We start from the raw sequence: 18,951 nt of genomic DNA on the forward strand, positions 1-18,951 counted from the left end.
TGCGCTGCTGTGTTTGACTATATATGTATTGCACTGAAACATTTAAGAATAAATAGTAAGGTCCAGATTTACAGTCTCTTCCTGAGTGTCAGTGACACTCAGAGGGAGGAGTTGAACAGTTTGATGGCCACAGGCAGGAATGATTTCCTGTGGTGCTCTGTTGTACATTTGGGAAGAATGAGTCTCCCACTGAAGGTGCTCTTGTGTCCTACCAGTACGTCATGGAGAGGATGGGAGACGTTGTCCAAGATGCCCCGCAGCTTAGACAGCATCCTCCTCTCTGACACCACCGTCAGAGAGTCCGGCTCCATCCACACAACGTCACTGACCTTGCGGATCAGTTTGTTTAGTCTGTTGGAGTCCGCCACCCTCAGCCTGCTGCCCCAGCATGCAACAGCATAGAGGATAGCACTGGCCACCACAGACTCATAAAACATCCTCAGTATAGTCCGGCAGATGTTGAAGGACCTCAGCCGCCTCAGAAAATAGAGACGGCTCTGGCCCTTCCTGTAGAGGGCATTAGTGTTCTTTACCCAGTCCAGTTTATTGTCTATGTGAACTCCCAGGTACTTGTAATCCTCTACAATGTCCACACTGACCCCCTGGATGGAAACAGGGGTCATCGGCACCTTGGTCCTCCTCAGATCAACAGTCAGTTCCTTTGTCTTTGTCACGTTGAGCTGCAGGTGGTTCAAAGTTGTCCACAGCAGCCCTGTAGGGGCCCTGTAGCTGAGGTCCGTGGTGTAGATGGTGAAGAGGAAGGGAGAGAGGACAGTCCCCTGCGGGGCCCCAGTGTTGCTGACCACTCTGTCTGACACACAGTGTTGTAAGCGCACATACTGTGGTCTGCCAGTCAGGTAGTTGACAATCCAGGACACGAGGGGGGCATCCACCTGCATGTCTGTCAGCTTCTCACCCAGTAGAGCCGGACGGATGGTTTGGACGCACGGGAGAAGTCAAAAAACATGACTCTCACAGTGCTCGCCAGCTTATCCAGGTGGGCATAGACGCGGTTGAGCAGGTAGATGATGGCATCCTCAACTCCAAGTCGGGGCTGGTAGGCGAACTGAAGGGGGTCCAAGTGTGGCTTGACCAAGGGCCGGAGCTGCTCCAGGACAAGTCTCTCCAGGGTCTTCCTGATGTGGGAGGTCAGTGCCACGGGTCTGTAGTCCTTGGAGCCACTGGGACACAGCGTCTTCGGCACAGGAACGAGGCAGGACGTCTTCCACAGCACGGGGACCCTCTGAAGACTCAGGCTCATGTTGAAGATGTGGTGAAGTACTCCACATAGCTGGGGGGCACAGGGTTTAAGCACCCTGGGGCCGACACCATCAGGGCCTGCAGCCTTGCTTGAGTGGAGTCTCATCAGCTGTCTCCTAACATGGTCAGCAGTGAAGCACACTGTAGAGGTGACCGGTGGGGGAGGGGTGGTGTCGTCAGGTTGAAGAGTGCCGCCAGCCTGGGGACTGGGGAACGAGGTGTGAGGAAAGCTCTCACAGGGGGGTGGGGGGCTGTGAGGAGCAGGAGGGGGAGGGGGGGAGTGGAATAGGTGAAGGTTGGAGGCAGACAGCAGAAGAGTCATGGCGGGGTTGAGCAGGGCCCACAGAGTTGGTTGAGATGCACTAGGTTGTGGTCTGACCTACCCAGAGGGGGGAGGGGAGAGGAGCTGTATGCATCCTTAACGTTAGCTTACAGCAAATCCAGGGTTCTCACCTCTCTAGTGGGACAGCTCACATACTGAGTGAAGGTGGGAAGTGTCTTAGCCATGGTGACGTGGTTGAAGTCACCCGAAATAGCAATGAGTGCATTCGGGTGTTGTGTCTTTAAACGGGCTATGGCGGAGTGAATGACGTCACTCGCGGACTTCGGGTTGGCAGAGGGGGGGATGCAAACAGTCACAACAATGGCATGTGAGAATTCCCTGGACAAATAATACGGCCTGAGTCCAACAGCCAACAGTTCAATGTTCGGGCAACAGACACGATCCTTGATGGTGATGTGGGAAGGATTGCACCACCTGTTGTTAACGAGAACGGCAAGCCCCCCTACTTTGCGCTTACCGCTCCCGGTGCAATCCCTGTCGGCCCGGACGGTCTGAAAGCCGTCGATGGAAACGTTGTCGTCGGGAATGTCCTGGTGCAGCCATGTGTCCGTAAAGCACATTAAGCTACACTCCCGGTACTCCCTCTGACTCCTGGCCAGCGCCGTTAGCTCGTCCATCTTGTTTGCCAGCGATCTCACATTGCCCATGATGAGAGAGGGGAGACACGGCTTATATCTCCTTTTCTCCATAAGCCTCTGCTGTCTCGACCCACCTCTCTTCCCTTGTCGCTTCGTTCCCCCTCTGCATCCTCTGCGTGTTTTTCTCCAGATTTCAGCGGGGATCTCCGATGGTCTGGTCTCCAAGCCGGCCGGCTTCAGAGCGATCAGCTGATCTCTGGAGTAAACAAAGCGGCCCAGAAGTTGCTGCGCGACTGTCCGATGTTTGAATGAAAGTAATTCCAGGGTGAAAAAAAGTACCAGAACTCTCTCCACCAGCATGTTTGAAGAGGGCACAACTTCAAAAGTCAGTACTTTCTGAGTTAAATAAAGAAATAAAGGAGAAAAAGTAAGAAACAACAGTAGAAAACAAACAGGACGGTGCATGCGCACTAGACAATGTACAGTATTGGTTTAAAGATTATTAATATTACAAATACAAAGTTGCTGAAGGGGCTGCATAACTTTTTGTACATGTTGTATTATTCAAAAATACCTGTAAGAGTGCAGCAGTCCACACACATTTGCATTCAGTGAAATTGGACTGTGTAGACTGTGATACAAACAGTTCAGTCAGGTTTTTATGACCGTGTTGATCAGTTGGTCTGCAGACTGAAAACTTCATCTTATTAGATAAAACAGATGTTTCGAAGTTTTGCTTTGAGGACACCATTTGCAGTTTAATAAAAGGTAATATTTCGCAATATATGTTATCTCAATACTCGCATATGCAATACATATACACTGTGTATCGCATAATGTTTAAAATCACAATATCATTGCATCATGACTGAAGTATTGCGACTTAAGTATCGTGCCCCCCCCCCCCCCCGTCGCTACTGTGATTGTGTGTTGGTCTTTGACTGCTGACAGAATGCTGCATTGCTAATGCTACGCCTCCTGTATAGAATCAGAATCAGAATCAGAATTACTTTATTGATCCCTTGGGGGAATTGTGCAGTACTGGCACTAAGGGTGAGCATGTGTGACTACCCTACAACAGAACCAGGCAGAATTTGAATACAGGATTTCACTAAGTGATGATTTAAAGATGATATTTAATATCCGACTGTTTAGCAGGTGTACACCTCCAAACTCACATTTATTACACACATAAGTTTTCCATTCCATATAAAATCAATTATTTTCTGTTCTAGCAGTTTAGAAGCAGTTAGAGCTTTGTTATGTTGTTAGGCACTTTATGAAGACAGTTGTTTAATGCACTTGACCTCATGTTAAACTTCCATGTTTGCCGTAATCTCACATGTATCCAGCACTTTTGGGATGAAAACAAATGTCCTTTGTTTCCAGTGTTTTAGATTTGGATGTTAATCATTTTCATTTCTATTATTATCCTCTTTAACAGCCAGTTGTCCCCAGAGGATCTGGCCCAGGTTCCGGCTAACTCCACCTCCAACATCTTGAACCGTCTTATGGTCAGTTATGACCCAAGAATAAGGCCTAACTTTCAAGGTAATGCTACAAGCTTTACAGGTAAGTAATGACAACCATTATATTTTTAGAAAGACAGCGGCCACACAGGACCAACTAGTAGATATATGTGTGTACTCATCCATAATCAGTGTGAATCGAATGTGGTTTCCATTAAAGTATGAGTTCACAGTTCTTCCAAGTTTGCTGACTATTGAAAAAATGTAAAAATGTGTCCTTTAAAGTTGCCTTTTATTTCTTATACAAACCACTTTTGGTTAAACTCACTGAAACGATCATTATATCCTGGCAGGTATCCAAGTTCAGTATTCTGTGTAATCCAATTTGCAAAATTCCACCTTGCCCGAATGAAAACAACCAATCAGTCATGAGGAGTCTCTACACACTGGCTGTATTTGAAACTGCCTACTACCCTAGCACTATGCACTAATTTGGCCAAGTATGCAGTATGCAAACAAAAGCAAAATATGCAGTACAACAAAAACACCTGGCTGCCGCACGGGAAAAAATCTCCACTATCCATTGGACCAGTCTACCTCGCATACTGTGTCCCATAATGCAAAGCGCTGGTGGTGGATTGCCATTAACGTTTACCATTCCTACTTTCATTCCCGATGTTGGAGTGGCTCCTTGTAACCACAAATTAGCTGCTAATTCTCTGGTTTACCAGCTAGTTAACCAATGCTAATGTTAGCTCACATCAGTATGAAGCTGACTTTAGGTTCAAGTTCACAGTGAAATTCTCCTAAAAACAGATTTAAAATGAAGACAAAGTAGTGGGCTAGCTAAGTATAGTAACGTGACAGTCATTGTAAAACACTTTTATGCCTAGCTTTGGGAATTACAGAATGTGTTGTGTACCTGGGCGCTACACTTGCTGTGGTTCCATGAAAGCCACCTCTGCACGGAAGGCGCTTTGGAGGCAGCTCCGAAGTGCAGCAGAGAGGGAGGGCAAGTTGTAATCGTTTGTTGTAAAAGTGACCAGCAGAAGCTTTAAAGGGATACTCTGACATGCCATCGAACCCACAGCGAGAGGACCAATGTCAATTTCATGTTCGTGCATCCTGCACAGTTGGTACATGACACAAAAATATATATAACACATAAAACTAAACTATCATGTCAATGTTCCTGCCTGTTGATTGTACAAAAAACCCCAGAAAAGAAAGCAAATATTGTTCAACAGTAAGACATTGTTGCGGGAGGGAAAGATAAAACGAGGAGGCGATGACACACAGGGAGGGAGATGGAGAGTGGGTGCAAGGCAAAGGAGGAAACAGGGTGAGAACGGAAGGAACATGAGGAGTGTTTGTGGTTGATTTGCTCTGGGAAGCTTCAAGCTACAACCAGATGTCCTTTACCCCCCCCCCCCCCCCCCACACACACACACACACATACAATAGAAACACAATTTAAATATACTGCAGTTGTAATGATGTATGATTCAGTATATGACTATATGATGAACAAAAAGTCTTGCACTCTTAAATTGCACTGCAGCTATTTCTTATCTTACCTAAAAAGTGACAAAAAAACAAACACACATTTAGGCTGTACAGCTAATACATGTTTGGTTACCATTCGTCTTATTAATAATGTTGTAAAAATATTGTTGGATTCATGGATAATCTGGTTATTTTCAATGTGGGCTCATCACGTTGACCCTTCTTCCACCGGCTCGGGTTTAAGTCAATTTAGCCATGGCTTGCTGTGATCGTATGCGCTTGCTCTGCACTCTGAGAGCGGGAGAGCTCAGAGTGTTAGTGACCCTTGATATTATGGCCCCGCATGATCCACAGGACCAAACTATGGCAGGCTCTGCCCTTGATTGCTGTGTAACTGAACTGTGTAAACTGAATGGCTCAACATGGAGGGTCGAGCAGTGGATGGGAGGAAGTTAACTTCTATGCTCAGCTCTCGCTATTTTTATATCTATCTATGTAGGAGCCCACTGATATGTTCACCTAATACGTCAGTTTCATAAAATGTTCTCATAGCTGTTTTTGGTCCTGTTCCAAGTTGATAGAAAACATTGTTACACTAATCTCTTACCTCAGTCTCTGTTCAAAGATGCCCTCTTGTGTCAATGATCACTTGACCACTTCCCAGTGGAGGCTGTGAGTGGTTTTGATCTGACGTGACAGACCGACAGATAGATTGACCGAGCATAATTCTATGCCCCGCTTTGGGGACGAGTCCCAGGAACTAAATTTGAGCTCTGTTCAGGAGATGCAAGCCTTAAGTACTTTCAGGGGTTGCCAGCAGTGCTGTTACTTGTGATTTGGTCGAGGAGACCCCACTTACCTGTTAAATAGTTTGGGCCACTGTCTGCGAGCAGCCTCAGTCGACACACCAAACGAGCTCCGATACGTTGCTGCCAGCTAGCACACTCACAAGGCTGGTAGTAAAAAAGGAAGTGAGAGCGCTTACTGTTTGCTGCCGTTCCCTGCCCCCACTGATCTCAAAGTGCTAGCATAATATCAATTTTTCTGTGATTAGACCTTAATTGTTTATTCTGTCAGACAACTTCATGATCATGAAATAGAGATTTGATCGATGTCAGTAGTGTGGGAGTTACATGAAACCACCTGAAACCGTCGTTTTGACACAATAGTACCCTAATCCCTCAAATGTAATAATGCATCCCATTATTCTGCCAATGGCCCAACAGTGCAACCCGCACCGGCACAAGGCTTGCGTAGATCTCACAACGTGGGCACTTACACATAACTTGCACACAAATGAAAACATTTTAAGCATTTTAGCAAAGTCTAACAAAGTCATCATGAATACAGTTTAATGGCACTTTTCCTTGACTTGTGGCACTGTGTTAACCATGTTCTAATAGACCTTTGATGAACTGACTTTCTGGTAGTTGTGCAGTGACAACGGAGCAGAGCACATTTGCAGCTCCTGGTGGCAGAAGAGAGAAGGCGGGGAGGATAGTGTGTGTGGAATTTCCTAGTATATATATATATATATATATATAAAATGGTATGTCTGCTGTCATATTGCTTTAAGTGTTTAAGCTTTGTGTATGTCTGTTTCAGGTATCCCAGTTGAGTCCAGGGTGAATATCTTCATTAATAGCTTTGGGTCCATCCAGGAGACCACTATGGTGATACATACACACACCACCAACACACTTCATGTCATTTTTAAAAGATTGTCTTTAGATTCAAATTCTGAATTTCTGTCTGTATAGTGCAGCTTCTGCTAGATAACCCTAAGGTATATGAAATGATGGTGATATTAATATAAGTATTATTAGCCGAGCAGTAGGTATACAAGTAGTAGGAGTAGCAGCAGAAGAATTATTAGACTAATTGACAACTATTCAGACAATGTCTCTCTCTACAGGACTACAGAGTGAATATATTTCTTCGTCAGCGATGGAACGACCCTCGCCTGCGACTTCCTACTGACTTTAAGAGTGATGCGCTGACTGTTGACCCCAACATGTTCCAGTGTTTGTGGAAACCAGACCTCTTCTTTGCCAATGAGAAAAACGCAAACTTCCATGATGTCACACAGGACAACATTCTGCTCTTCATCTTCCGGAATGGAGACGTCTTGATCAGTATGAGGTATACACACAAGTCCTTCATCTTCTTTTATCAATCTCTAGGACCCATGACCCACTCCTTTCTGCTCTCTTTGCACTAAACCACTGCTATCTTTCATTACTATTTTTATGGAAATTACTTCCACACGTCAATGTCGGTTTGTCGGCTGGTGGGTCCAAAGGGAAATATCTCAACACCTATTGGATGGATTGCCATGAAATGTAGCATGCACATTCTCTTAACTTTTCATCTGGTGCCCATCATGTAAATAGTACTTTTCAAGAAAGTGTTTGCCAAGATTAAAAATCTTTAGCCTACTGTTCTTTTGTTTTTGCTGGTTGAATTGCATCCATCTGTAACTACTCATCTGTAACTAACATTTATTCCAAACGTTGAGGATTGCCCAGTGATATTTCAAATTTCAAATCTTGACTAAAATTATATTTTATGGTGCTAATATATTTTAATTGCTGTGTGCATGGAATGTTTTGTTCACTGTAATATTTTATATTTTTATATTTCATGATGTAGCCTACGATTTATATTGTGTATAGTAATGCTTTTATGTGGTGCAACTACTTTTTGATAATCAATACAGTCAATTTGAAACCACCTCTCTTCTCTTTTGGTAGTGGCAAAGGGCTTCTTGTAGGATTTTGAAGTTTTAAATATTATAGGTTATTGGTTATTTTAAATTAGTAATAGTAGTTAGATTAACAAAAAATGTGGCCAACCAAAACAATAAGACAATAAAAGGTTTGGGATATTGATTGAACCTTTAAATAGTTAAATATAGAACCATTTTGTTTTGGCAATAAAAAGTATGGGATATTGATTGAATCTTTAAAAGGTTCTATATAGAGCCATTTTGTTTAGCAACAAAAAACCCCAAGCGTTCTTTAAACTCTCTTAAATGTTCTATTATTGTACCTATTGAGGGTGGCAAATACGTACCAAGCTATAGAACCTTTAAAGGTTCTATGTAGAACCACTTGTTCTTTGTGTGCATCGAACACATGATCAGGTCTTTGAAGTCTGGTGACTGAGAGGTGATGCACTTTTAGCAAACAGATGCAGAAAGGAGAAGGCTGGACTTGGACCTATTTAACTGTAGTTGGGGCCCAATCAGAATCAGAATCAGAATCAGAAACTGTTTATTGCCAAGTAACATACATTACAAGGAATTTGCCGTGGTCTGAAGTTGCTATTGTTTCGATAACAAATAAGTAGAATATAAAAGGTAAAATAAGAATAAAAATAAAAATAAGATAAATAACAAACAGTGCAGTGACCAGAATAAGGTAAAGTGTCCAGATAAAGTGTCCAGTAGGGGGTGGGTACGTTAATGTAACGCAGGGGGGACAGGGGTGATGTACGTTAATATAACGTATAATATGTTCTTAACTAGTAATCAAGAAAATCTGCTGTACTTATTACTTAGTGCTAGTTAGCAAATGTTAGCAAACTAACAAGCTAACCTGAGATGATGGTGCTTAACATCAGCATGTAAGCATTGTCATTGAGGAAGCTTAGTAGGGATTACTTCCAAGGTGCATTGAGAAGGGACAAAGTCTGTTTTTAAATGGAAACTTTGCAGGCAGAGATTCACCTTGAAGAAATAAATTTTCTAGATATACAGGCAACAAAAAAGATGCAATCTTCTCTTTATACCAAACCATACTGCACAAAGGAATATGTGATGTTCTGGAAGAATACAAGAAAAGCAAAAATTGACCAAGAAGACTGGCGAGTATGTGCAGAAAACAAAGTGGATTCAAACAGCCACACCTTGAAAACTAAGAACATCAAGGACATAATTCTGAAACAGTGGCAGAACCCCACATCCTTGTTATTTTTACAATAGAGTGCCCATGTGGTAAAACATAGATATGTATGTGTGAGCTCCATTAAGATGAATAATTTAATCAGTCAACATTTCAATGAAAAGCAGCATCACACTTCATCTTAATTTGTTAAAGGAATAGAAGTGAAGTTCAGCCACAGAGGTGGTGACGTCAACTTCGTATCTCAAAATTTTATTTGGGGGGGTATGAATTAATGACTTTTTATAGTTGTGTTTTATTAGTTTATTCATTTTTATCATATTTTATCTCAGCTTTTTTATTTTGAAGACACTTGCAATTTTAAAGTATGCCACATCAAATAGGCACTCCTGTTTTTGGACCAAAGACAGTGTCACCCGTGTCCTCAGGATGTCCACATCTTAAGATGTTCTTGTGCAAGACACTGGTCCCCAAATTGTAGTTCCAGACTCAGGACAGTACAGATACAGATCAGAGTAAACAAGTGAGACATTTAAAATTCAATAAGCATTATCTTTTGGTGGGGCTGTTTTGCTCTTTCTCCTGGTGAACCTTGTGTGTGTGTGTGTGTGTGTGTGTGTGTGTGTGTGTGTGTGTGTGTGTGTGTGTGCAGACTGTCGGTGACGCTGTCTTGTCCCTTGGATCTTACACTCTTCCCAATGGACACACAGCTGTGCAAGATGCAGCTGGAGAGCTGTGAGTTCACACACACACACACACACACACATAATGTTACTGATAATTACAGGCAGCGAAACAGCGTTTGGCAAGTATTAAAGTTAGCTGTTAACAAGTCCGGATATCAGTTGGTGTGATTGGACAGTGTTGAAAACAGTGGAAATCTATGACGCACAGTGTGGCATGGATAATGAAAAGAAACATATTAACTCAACTTTTCATATTTAATAGCCAAAACAAGCAAATAAAATGTTTTCTTACCACAAGACCACATTTTCCTCTTTTGAAATCATTGTCAGTACAACAATGAAGACATGTTTATCCAAAATAAACTACTTGAGCAAAATGTGAGGAATATGTGATATACACCGTTTTTGAAATATTTTACTGTCGTACACAATATTTCATGGAAAGTATACCCTGAAAATACAACATGTGGCAATTGTCCCAGCCTCTGTGATAAAGTTGTTTCTGAAAATGTGGACAATTTTCATTTTTATGTTTTAGTTGGCTATACCACCAGTGATCTGGTCTTCATGTGGCAGTCTGACCCCGTTCAGATGGATGAGATTGCTCTCCCTCAGTTCGACATCAAACAAGAGGACATCAAATATGGAAACTGCACTAAGTACTACCAAGGAACAGGTTCGTAATTATAGTTATATAATTATAACTAAAGCATTCACACTGCCACTACCTTAAGCATGAATGTAGCAAATAGCCATAGTTACAACTGTCACTACAAAGAGTAACTGTTACATTATATTTTACCAAGATACCTTGTTACTTGTTAATGTAGTAATTCCCCATTAATACAATCAACCATAGTAGAAAATATGCAGTCAATCATGTTGTGTTTAATGTAACAAATTTCCCATACATACATTTGATATTCAGTATATATATGATATAATATTAACCTTTGTTTTGTTGATACTATGATATGGTATTGGATCAACTGGTATTTGTTACATTACTGGGAGGTAGAAATGTTACTTACGACCATTATTATTGAACTTGCAGTATTAATGCTGGAGTGCGGAGCTTTCATCTCCCCCTTCTGGCGTATGCCTACTGGTTTTTCCGTAGCCCAGAGCCATGTAGAGAGAGAGTTGCATTAACTCCGTTCTCAAACTAATTATCAAAAATCGCTGTTCTGTCTCTCAGTGTTTACCATGGATGTATTATATTTATTCCTGGAACTGTCTGACGTCTACGTGAATCACTTGATGATCAAGCATTTTGAACTTCCTTGATGCAACTCTGTCTCTACATGTCTCTGCTGTAGCCATGGTGGTTGCCCACTTCGTCCCTATGGTTGCTTCAGCTCTTGCAAACCAATCATTGCTGGTTAATGTCAAATGCATCACTACTGGTGCACCAGTGAGGGAATGTTGCCAAAGACACTAGATTTAAAAGCTGATAACTGAGTTAGCTTGAGTCGACTGTTACTGATTTAACTTAAGCTTGGATTTTTCACTTCTTGAGCTGGCTTAAAATGACCACGTTTACAACACCTTATGTAAAAGTCATGGATGTATAATGAGAACGGTAAAAGCACTATCCTCTCTCTGTTTTGGTTGCAGTGGTTGACGCACTTCCTTTGTGTCGGAAATCAAGCTTTTGATTTCCCCAGGAGATCGTTCCCTGGTTTATACTATAGCCATTACGTTGTGCAATAAACATTAACTTCGTAATGATTTTCAAGAGTTAAAACAAAAAACGTGTCTATTGCCACTCTAATATAGTAACACCATAATGTCTAACTTGTGTTGTGATTCAATGCCATATATATTGAAGTAGCCTAGTAGTTGTATCAGCGTCTGATTGTAGTCAACAACTGACTGTCAATGAACCAACGCCTGATATTTACAACGGTAGTGGCTGGAAAAATTTCATGCCGGTTTCCATCAACTACAGTTTGTCTGTACTTTGAGATAACTTGAGTTTCATTTCTCTCTTCTTTAAATGTTTGAGTAATCCATAACTACTCCTTCCCTGTCTGTTTTTAGGATACTACACCTGCGTTGAAGTGATTTTTACATTGCGTCGGCAGGTTGGTTTCTACCTGATGGGAGTTTATGCTCCAACTCTGCTGATTGTCGTCTTGTCCTGGTTGTCGTTCTGGATCAACCCTGATGCCTCAGCTGCAAGGGTGCCACTGGGTGAGTACCACAAATACACATTTCACATGCATCGATTTACTTTCAAATATGCAGTATTCAGATATTCATAGAGATCCTGTACATCCTTCAACACTTAGAGGTAGGGGGTGTTTTTTGCCTAAGGCCTTGCTCACTGATATTTGCAACCAGGGACGACTGATACTTGATATTTGTCCCGAAACACAAGTTGCTTCTTAATCCAAGAATTGAGGGAGGCCTTTACAGTGGTTACCAGAGGCAGGACTCCCATCACCTCTGTCAGGGCCCGGGTTGGAGACTAAATGTCGTAGTGGGGGTGTACGAAATCTGTAATACTGCCAGTGTGCCATTCTATCTGGGACCAACATAAGCCCTTTTCAGATGTGGAATAAGTAACATTGCTGGCTTTGTCTGTTAAAGTGATGGCGTTTTGTCATTCAGACACACTGTAGATAACTTTGGACAATCAGGATGACACAATTATAGATAGATTGTATGAAGGATATGGATCTGGGAGGATGTCGAGCAACTTCATGTGTCGCCAAACAGACCTAAGCCACATGACCCTCTCTCTTCCACGGAGACCTGGAAAGAGGACGGACTATAAAAACAGACGAGAGGGGAAGCTCAAGCACACCATTTACCCTGCTGTGTGAAAATGAGAGGCTATCCAAGTCATGTTATGGAGATCCAGGGTTCCGAAGCAGGGGTGCAAATCTGTCTTCAAGCCGTGTGCTTTGTTTGTCTGAGAGGTTTGTTGCTAACTCTTCCTTTTAGCAGTTTTCCACGGCTGTGTCCTGCTAAACGCAGGGGTTGATGAGGCACTCTGCCCGGGCAGTGCAGGCCAGCCAAATAGTGTTGCAAATCTCAGGGCGCTGGGCGCTCTGGCCATCGCTCGTCCTCCCATGTCCCAGGGAAATGATTTATTCTTAGGCTTTACACCAAGAGAGTTCCAGGGAGGATTACTACCTGTAGATTTATTGCCAGACAGACAGCCCTCTTGCTTCTTAGCACTCTTGTTGGTGTTAGTTAGCTGTGTGTGAGCATTCATTGTCGTCCACTGTTTGGAGTCCATGGTTAAGATTCACACACGGCCCATTTGCTTCTAATCAGTGTATCTTAGTTTCAAGCACTTCAATTCTCTGAAGGAGAAATATGGTGGTAGCCTTCTGTGTCTTTCACTGCAGCCTGCTGACAGGAGGTCTGTATCATGAGAGCACATTTACCCATTTCCAATTTCATTTCAGTCATCAGAAGCACCTTGAAGTCTGATCTGACATGGATATGGAGCCAATGAAAGGAGGCTAGAATTGGTGTAATCTAGTCAAATTTTCTAGTTTTAGTTAAGATCCTGGCTGCAGCATTCAGAACAGCTTGAAGGCTTTTTAACACCGGCATTTTTTTTTTTTTTACCTCCACCACAAGGGGAAACGTATTTATATTCATTGCATAAAAAACAATAACAGGAACAACAACAATTAAGAACAATTAAGCTACAATTAAGTGAACTTAATACCTGCAGGAAATTTGTGTAAAACTAGCAATTTGTATACATTTCTGAACAGGCTATTTCCTGTGGATATTGCAATCTATCAGAGGATTTTTTTTTATTTTTATTTTTTTTTAACTTTTTTTATATAAACACAATACTATGTCCATATTATGATTGTCTTTTAATTTCACTACCATACATACATTTTAATAGTCCAAGCAGCCTGGCTTTATAATAAATAAATAAAGATATAAACTTCTAAAATAACCCTTAAATTTCTTCACAGAAATTGGTGAAATGCATGTATATTATATTTTATATATATATGACAATTCTTACTCCCTTAAAATCAAGAGGGCTTCAGAACCCCACGTGGTGACATTAATGTGTTAACCTCTGTGTGTTTCTAGGTATTTTATCAGTTCTCTCTCTGTCCAGTGAGAGCATGCTGTTGGCGTCAGAGCTTCCAAAGGTTTCCTACGTAAAGGCCATTGATATCTGGCTCATTGCCTGTCTGCTTTTTGGGTTCTCATCACTGGTGGAATACGCTGTGGTGCAGGTCAGTGCAGTGTGATTTAAACCCCTTTTCTTCCATAACTGTATGTAGGAATACATGTGCAGTGCAAAACATTTGATGTTTACTGAAAACATCAAATGAACGACTAAAATGAAAAACAGCGCTGATTATTAAAATGATGAAGTTCCACATGTGTGTAACTTGTCTATCAGTCACCTCATCATCTGTGACAGCTGTAATTCTTAGCCTCTGGACAGTTGATTCTGCCCCCCCGCCCTTCTACACTAACGATGTCTGGATGCTTTTGACTCATTTTTATTTCTCCTGTGGCTGAGAACATCTTACACAGAACATCAGAAACTCCAGGGGGCTGAACTTTGCTTCCTAAACACTTTTATGACTGACTAACTCCAGAGGCAGTTTAGAAAGGAGATGGCTCAAGTCACTTCCTGTATCTTCCTGTATCTGTGTCACTTGGGTTTCACCACTGCCCCGCCCCTTTAGGAGACTAGCGGCAGGTCCTGAGTCTATTCACTCTAATGACAGAAGTGAACATGATCACAGATTATGACTGATTCTTTTTCGTCCCGTATTCACCAAAGTAAATATTGGACCCATTTTTCACAAGCCATGTATCTTCCGAACATGCTGACACTAAAATGGCATTTTTCAGACGGACAAATTTGGAGGAAATGAACTTTGTTTGAGACCTGGCAACACAGATATCTCTTCTTGCTGCTGGTGCTGAACTGGCGGTGAATTAAAAGTTAAAACAGAAATGAAACATGTGTTTCTTTGTTTAATAACACTATTATCGTTATTATTTAACTGTTTTTGGAAGGGGGGAAAGAGAATATTATTAGATGTTTAAAATGAGCAGCAAAATAAGGTGACGTGTGACTGCTAACTCCAACAGTCACACTATAAATGGACTTGAAGTAACTCGATAGCCAAGCAACATTAAGGCTACAAATAACCCATAATGCAACAGTCTCTGTAGGGGCGGTGTTACACTGGTGTTACTCATATCTGATGCAGTGAATTCGTAATTGTCTTGTCCTCAAATATAATATGACCTCCGACTGCCCAATAATAATAAGACCATTCAGAGACAGATTCAAGGAATGTCTGATGACATACAACAACAGACCACAACCCGTATAAAGGCCAGTGACTATTATGCACTACAGGTGGATGAATCCATGGATGTTGGGAATTGTACGATATGTTTGCTCTATTTCACCTCTGATTGGTTGTAGGTCTATTCAATTATGTCCAGAGGCGTTTTGGTCTGTGCCTGTTGATAACGCCCCTCGAAAATGAATGGAGAGGTTTCAGGCTAATTGTGATTTAGTCTTGCGATGCCAGGCTAAGGGAAGATGACTTTCAAGAGAAGTTTTTCTGTAGTAGAGAGCTCCCCAACACCACTATTGATTTGTACTTGGGTTCAGTAGGCCTGACCTGGGATAAGGGTGTTGGAATAACAACCGATGGCACAGCCTGCATGACTGGAAAATATTCCGGAGTGGTGAGGAGAATTCTGGAAAAAGCACGAAACCCAACAGCTAACCAGCTGCCTCAGCAGCATAGGATGTGTTGCCGGTGCTCCATGAAACCCTGAACGATGTCGTCAACGGAGCCCCAAGATCAACAGGTGTTTCTGAGAAGCTTTGTGAAGACATGGGCAGTGAACATGCACAGGTACTGAATCACAATAAGATTGCACTGTGGGAAGGTTGCGTTTCCAGAGGAAGATTTGACATGTTTCCCAGCATTTACCATGAGGTGCAACAACTGGACACCAAAAGGAGAAATGCTCTGACAAAAGCTAAGATGGCACATCTCGCTGAACTGCAGGACCAATTCAACGACTACTTTCCAGAGAAACGCAGGGGCGATGAGTGGATATGCAGTCCCTTTGGAGTCTCAGCTCTGGTCCAGCTGAAAACTAAGCATAGGAACATAGAACATAAACATTGAACATTTTTCCGATAGCGGTGATCCAAAGTGCGCTTGCGCAAATGTGTCTCTGACGTCACACTCTGTGTTAAAGGGTTAAGCATTTGCTGTGCATTTCTTGTTTTTTCTCTCACATGTTCTTTATTGTTCATTCGTTTTGTAAATTAAAAAACTCCTGATTAGAAGGGCTGGAAAAATAATCGGCATGCTGCCCCCATCTTCTCTCAGCATGGCTTTCAAATCACTTGTGACCCAAACCACATCCTTCACAAAGAGTATAAGCTTATGGCCTCGGGCAGAAGGTACAGGTTACCAAAAAGTCAAACCATTATCAGTCAAACTGCTGAACAATAAGAGATGAAATGTATTACATGTTATGGCTCTTATTGGGGGGAATGTGCAATATCTTGGTGTAGGCCATCATGCGTGACGTACTGTGCCGCTATGTCAACCCTGATCTCCCAAATGCCCAAGACAGATGTCCCCCAAGGGAGACAATAAAGACAAATCTAATCTGAAATTTAATGCGCGGCCATTTAGCTTATAAGTAAGGAGGAATCTGGAACCTGAGGCTGGACCAGTTCGGAACAAGCTGGTTTTCTGATTAAGAGTTGTTCTGAAATCTAGTCTGACATGACTGAATCAGAATCAGAATCAGATCAGAAATACTTTATTGATCCCCGGGGGGAAATTATATTCTGTAGAGGTCCATAAACCAAGTCTGAACTGGGAACGACTGGTTCCCATTACTGTGCACCTTTCTACTGGACATTCCTTTAAACTGTATTTTTTTAATACATTTGTAAATGCTTTTAATTAGTAATGTGTATGTTTCATGCCTGCCATGGGTGAATAAATTGTCTTGTTGCGATGTTGTATGTACTGTATGTCATTTGTTCTCTGGCCTCATAAAAGATTTCAGATCTCAATGAGACTTCCTAAAGATAGTTTAGTAAGTAAAGACAATGAACCGAAACATTGATTGGTGAACAGGCATGAGAGAATGCCTTGCAACGTGTTCTCTCTCTCTCTTTTTCTGTAGGTAATACTGAACAGTCCCAAATTGATTGAGGAGGAGAAAGCCAAAATGGCCACGAAGGAGAAAGCTTTGAAAGAGCAAGAGGGAAAGAAGCCTTCAAATAAAACTAACAACACAGTCAATGGGACGGGCGGAACGCCCATACATGTCAACACTCTGCAGGTAAACTTAACTCGGGCTGAGTTCAGAAAAGAATGAACATTTATTATCAGAGCAACAAAGTTGCAAATTGCAATGATGTGCAGCTCCATACTCAACAAATTGTCCACTGAAGCTTTATCTTCATGTGTCATCCTCGTACACAAAGACATCACACTAGCAGGCAGATTTTCAATCATAAAAGAATTATGGACTTGGAACTATAAAGCCTGAACCCATTTCTTTATACAGCAAAATGCCGTGTGTGACAATAAAAAATGACTTTATTCAGTCGGTCTCTGTCTTTTACCAGGTGGTAGAAACTCGCTGTAAGAAGGTCTGCACCTCCAAGTCGGACCTTCGCTCCAATGACTTTAGCATCGTGGGATCTTTACCTCGAGACTTTGAGCTTTCCAACTTTGACTGCTACGGTAAACCAGTTGAAGTGACAGGGGCCCTCAAGTCCCAGAACAAAGCCAACAAGAAACCCCCACCACCCAAGCCCGTCATACCCGCTGCTGCCAAACGCATCGACCTCTATGCAAGAGCCCTCTTCCCCTTTTCCTTCCTCTTCTTCAATGTCGTCTACTGGTCCGTCTACCTGTGAACGGGAGAGGAGGAGACTGGTGGTTTGTATCCTGTAGTGCGCCACCATACTGAACTGACAAATGACATAACCACTTCATATACTAAACTATATCCTGGTACATTTCATGTACATGTTTGCAGAGCTGCAGAGGCTGCTGTGGTCCCTGGAGGTAACTGTAAATCGCCACACCTACAAAACCCTGGGGGCTGTCGGCTTAAGTCCCCAATAAGCCCAGGCATTAAGTAGGCACTGCATGTGTGTCTCTGTCTGATACAGGACATTGTGCTTCATGTAAACTAAACCTTGCTCTGGTCACACAACCCCTACACTGTGCATCAGAAAGAAATGCTTTTTACTGAGATAAGATTACTGGTAACACTTTATGGTAAAGGTATAGAAGTGCAACATGGCCAATACTAACGCAATAAGACATTACAAAATAAATATATAATATACACAGAATAAGTGAATAAATATATTAAATTATAGTAAAATAATTCAATAAATGATGATAAACATATAACTTCCATGTTATTTCATCATTCCTATTTTCACAGTAACACTTTAATTGGAGTTTTTTTATTCTATTCTTTATAACAGTTCTCAGTTTGAAAGATTATTGGCACCACCAAAAATGCCTAGTGTCGGCGAGATCCTTTTGAACACGATACTTTTATGTCAACATAAAGAGATAAGATATTTCTCATGTTATTATGACATTTTCTCATTATTAGGAATGAGAATATGAGCTTTTAATGATATAACAAGATTAAGGGATGTAGTATATTGTTACAACAAAAAACTGTGAACTCTACTAAATTCAGCCAGCTAGTGCTTGTTAAATAACAACAACTCTTAGCTAGATTACAGCAGTAACTGGTTTTGACAAGTAAAATATGGAATGTAAGAACTATAGTAATAGTTATGGAGTTATTGGATGTATCTGGCTTTCATATCCTCTACTCGCTGCTTCAGAGCGCGAACAAAGCCAGTGTAGAAGGTTGTCCACATTTCATGCTAAAAGCACATCCTGTGGTTGATCCGCTTTGCTTTCACATCACAAATGAACCGCACCAGGGCCTGCTTGAAAAGTGGACCAGGACTCATCTCTTCAGGTGGTCACAGTCCAGTTGTTTGGTCCACACCAGGGTTTGTTTGGCAGCTTTTACAGCAGCCGAGATATGATAACGTACTCACCATCTTAGTAATTTCTCTGGCTCGTGCACCAATGAATCTATGTTCTTGCATTAACGCATGGCATTAGATGCTGTTCACTAGTGATAATTAATTTTACA

At 41.9% G+C, this 18,951-nt stretch overlaps 1 protein-coding gene across 1 annotated transcript; it reads left to right on the forward strand.

Moving 5' to 3' along the window:
• Positions 1-249: 249 nt before the first annotated feature.
• Positions 250-17,674, forward strand: LOC139290108 (glycine receptor subunit beta-like). Its single transcript, XM_070911806.1, has 10 exons — positions 250-320; positions 3,626-3,732; positions 6,762-6,829; positions 7,072-7,298; positions 9,714-9,796; positions 10,286-10,423; positions 11,791-11,943; positions 13,825-13,973; positions 16,933-17,091; positions 17,381-17,674. Exons 1-10 carry the CDS (start codon positions 250-252, stop codon positions 17,672-17,674), a joined length of 1,449 nt encoding a protein of 482 aa, XP_070767907.1.
• Positions 17,675-18,951: the final 1,277 nt, after the last annotated feature.

Source organism: Enoplosus armatus, chromosome 2 (genome assembly GCF_043641665.1).
Source record: "Enoplosus armatus isolate fEnoArm2 chromosome 2, fEnoArm2.hap1, whole genome shotgun sequence".
Taxonomy (NCBI): domain Eukaryota; kingdom Metazoa; phylum Chordata; class Actinopteri; order Centrarchiformes; family Enoplosidae; genus Enoplosus; species Enoplosus armatus.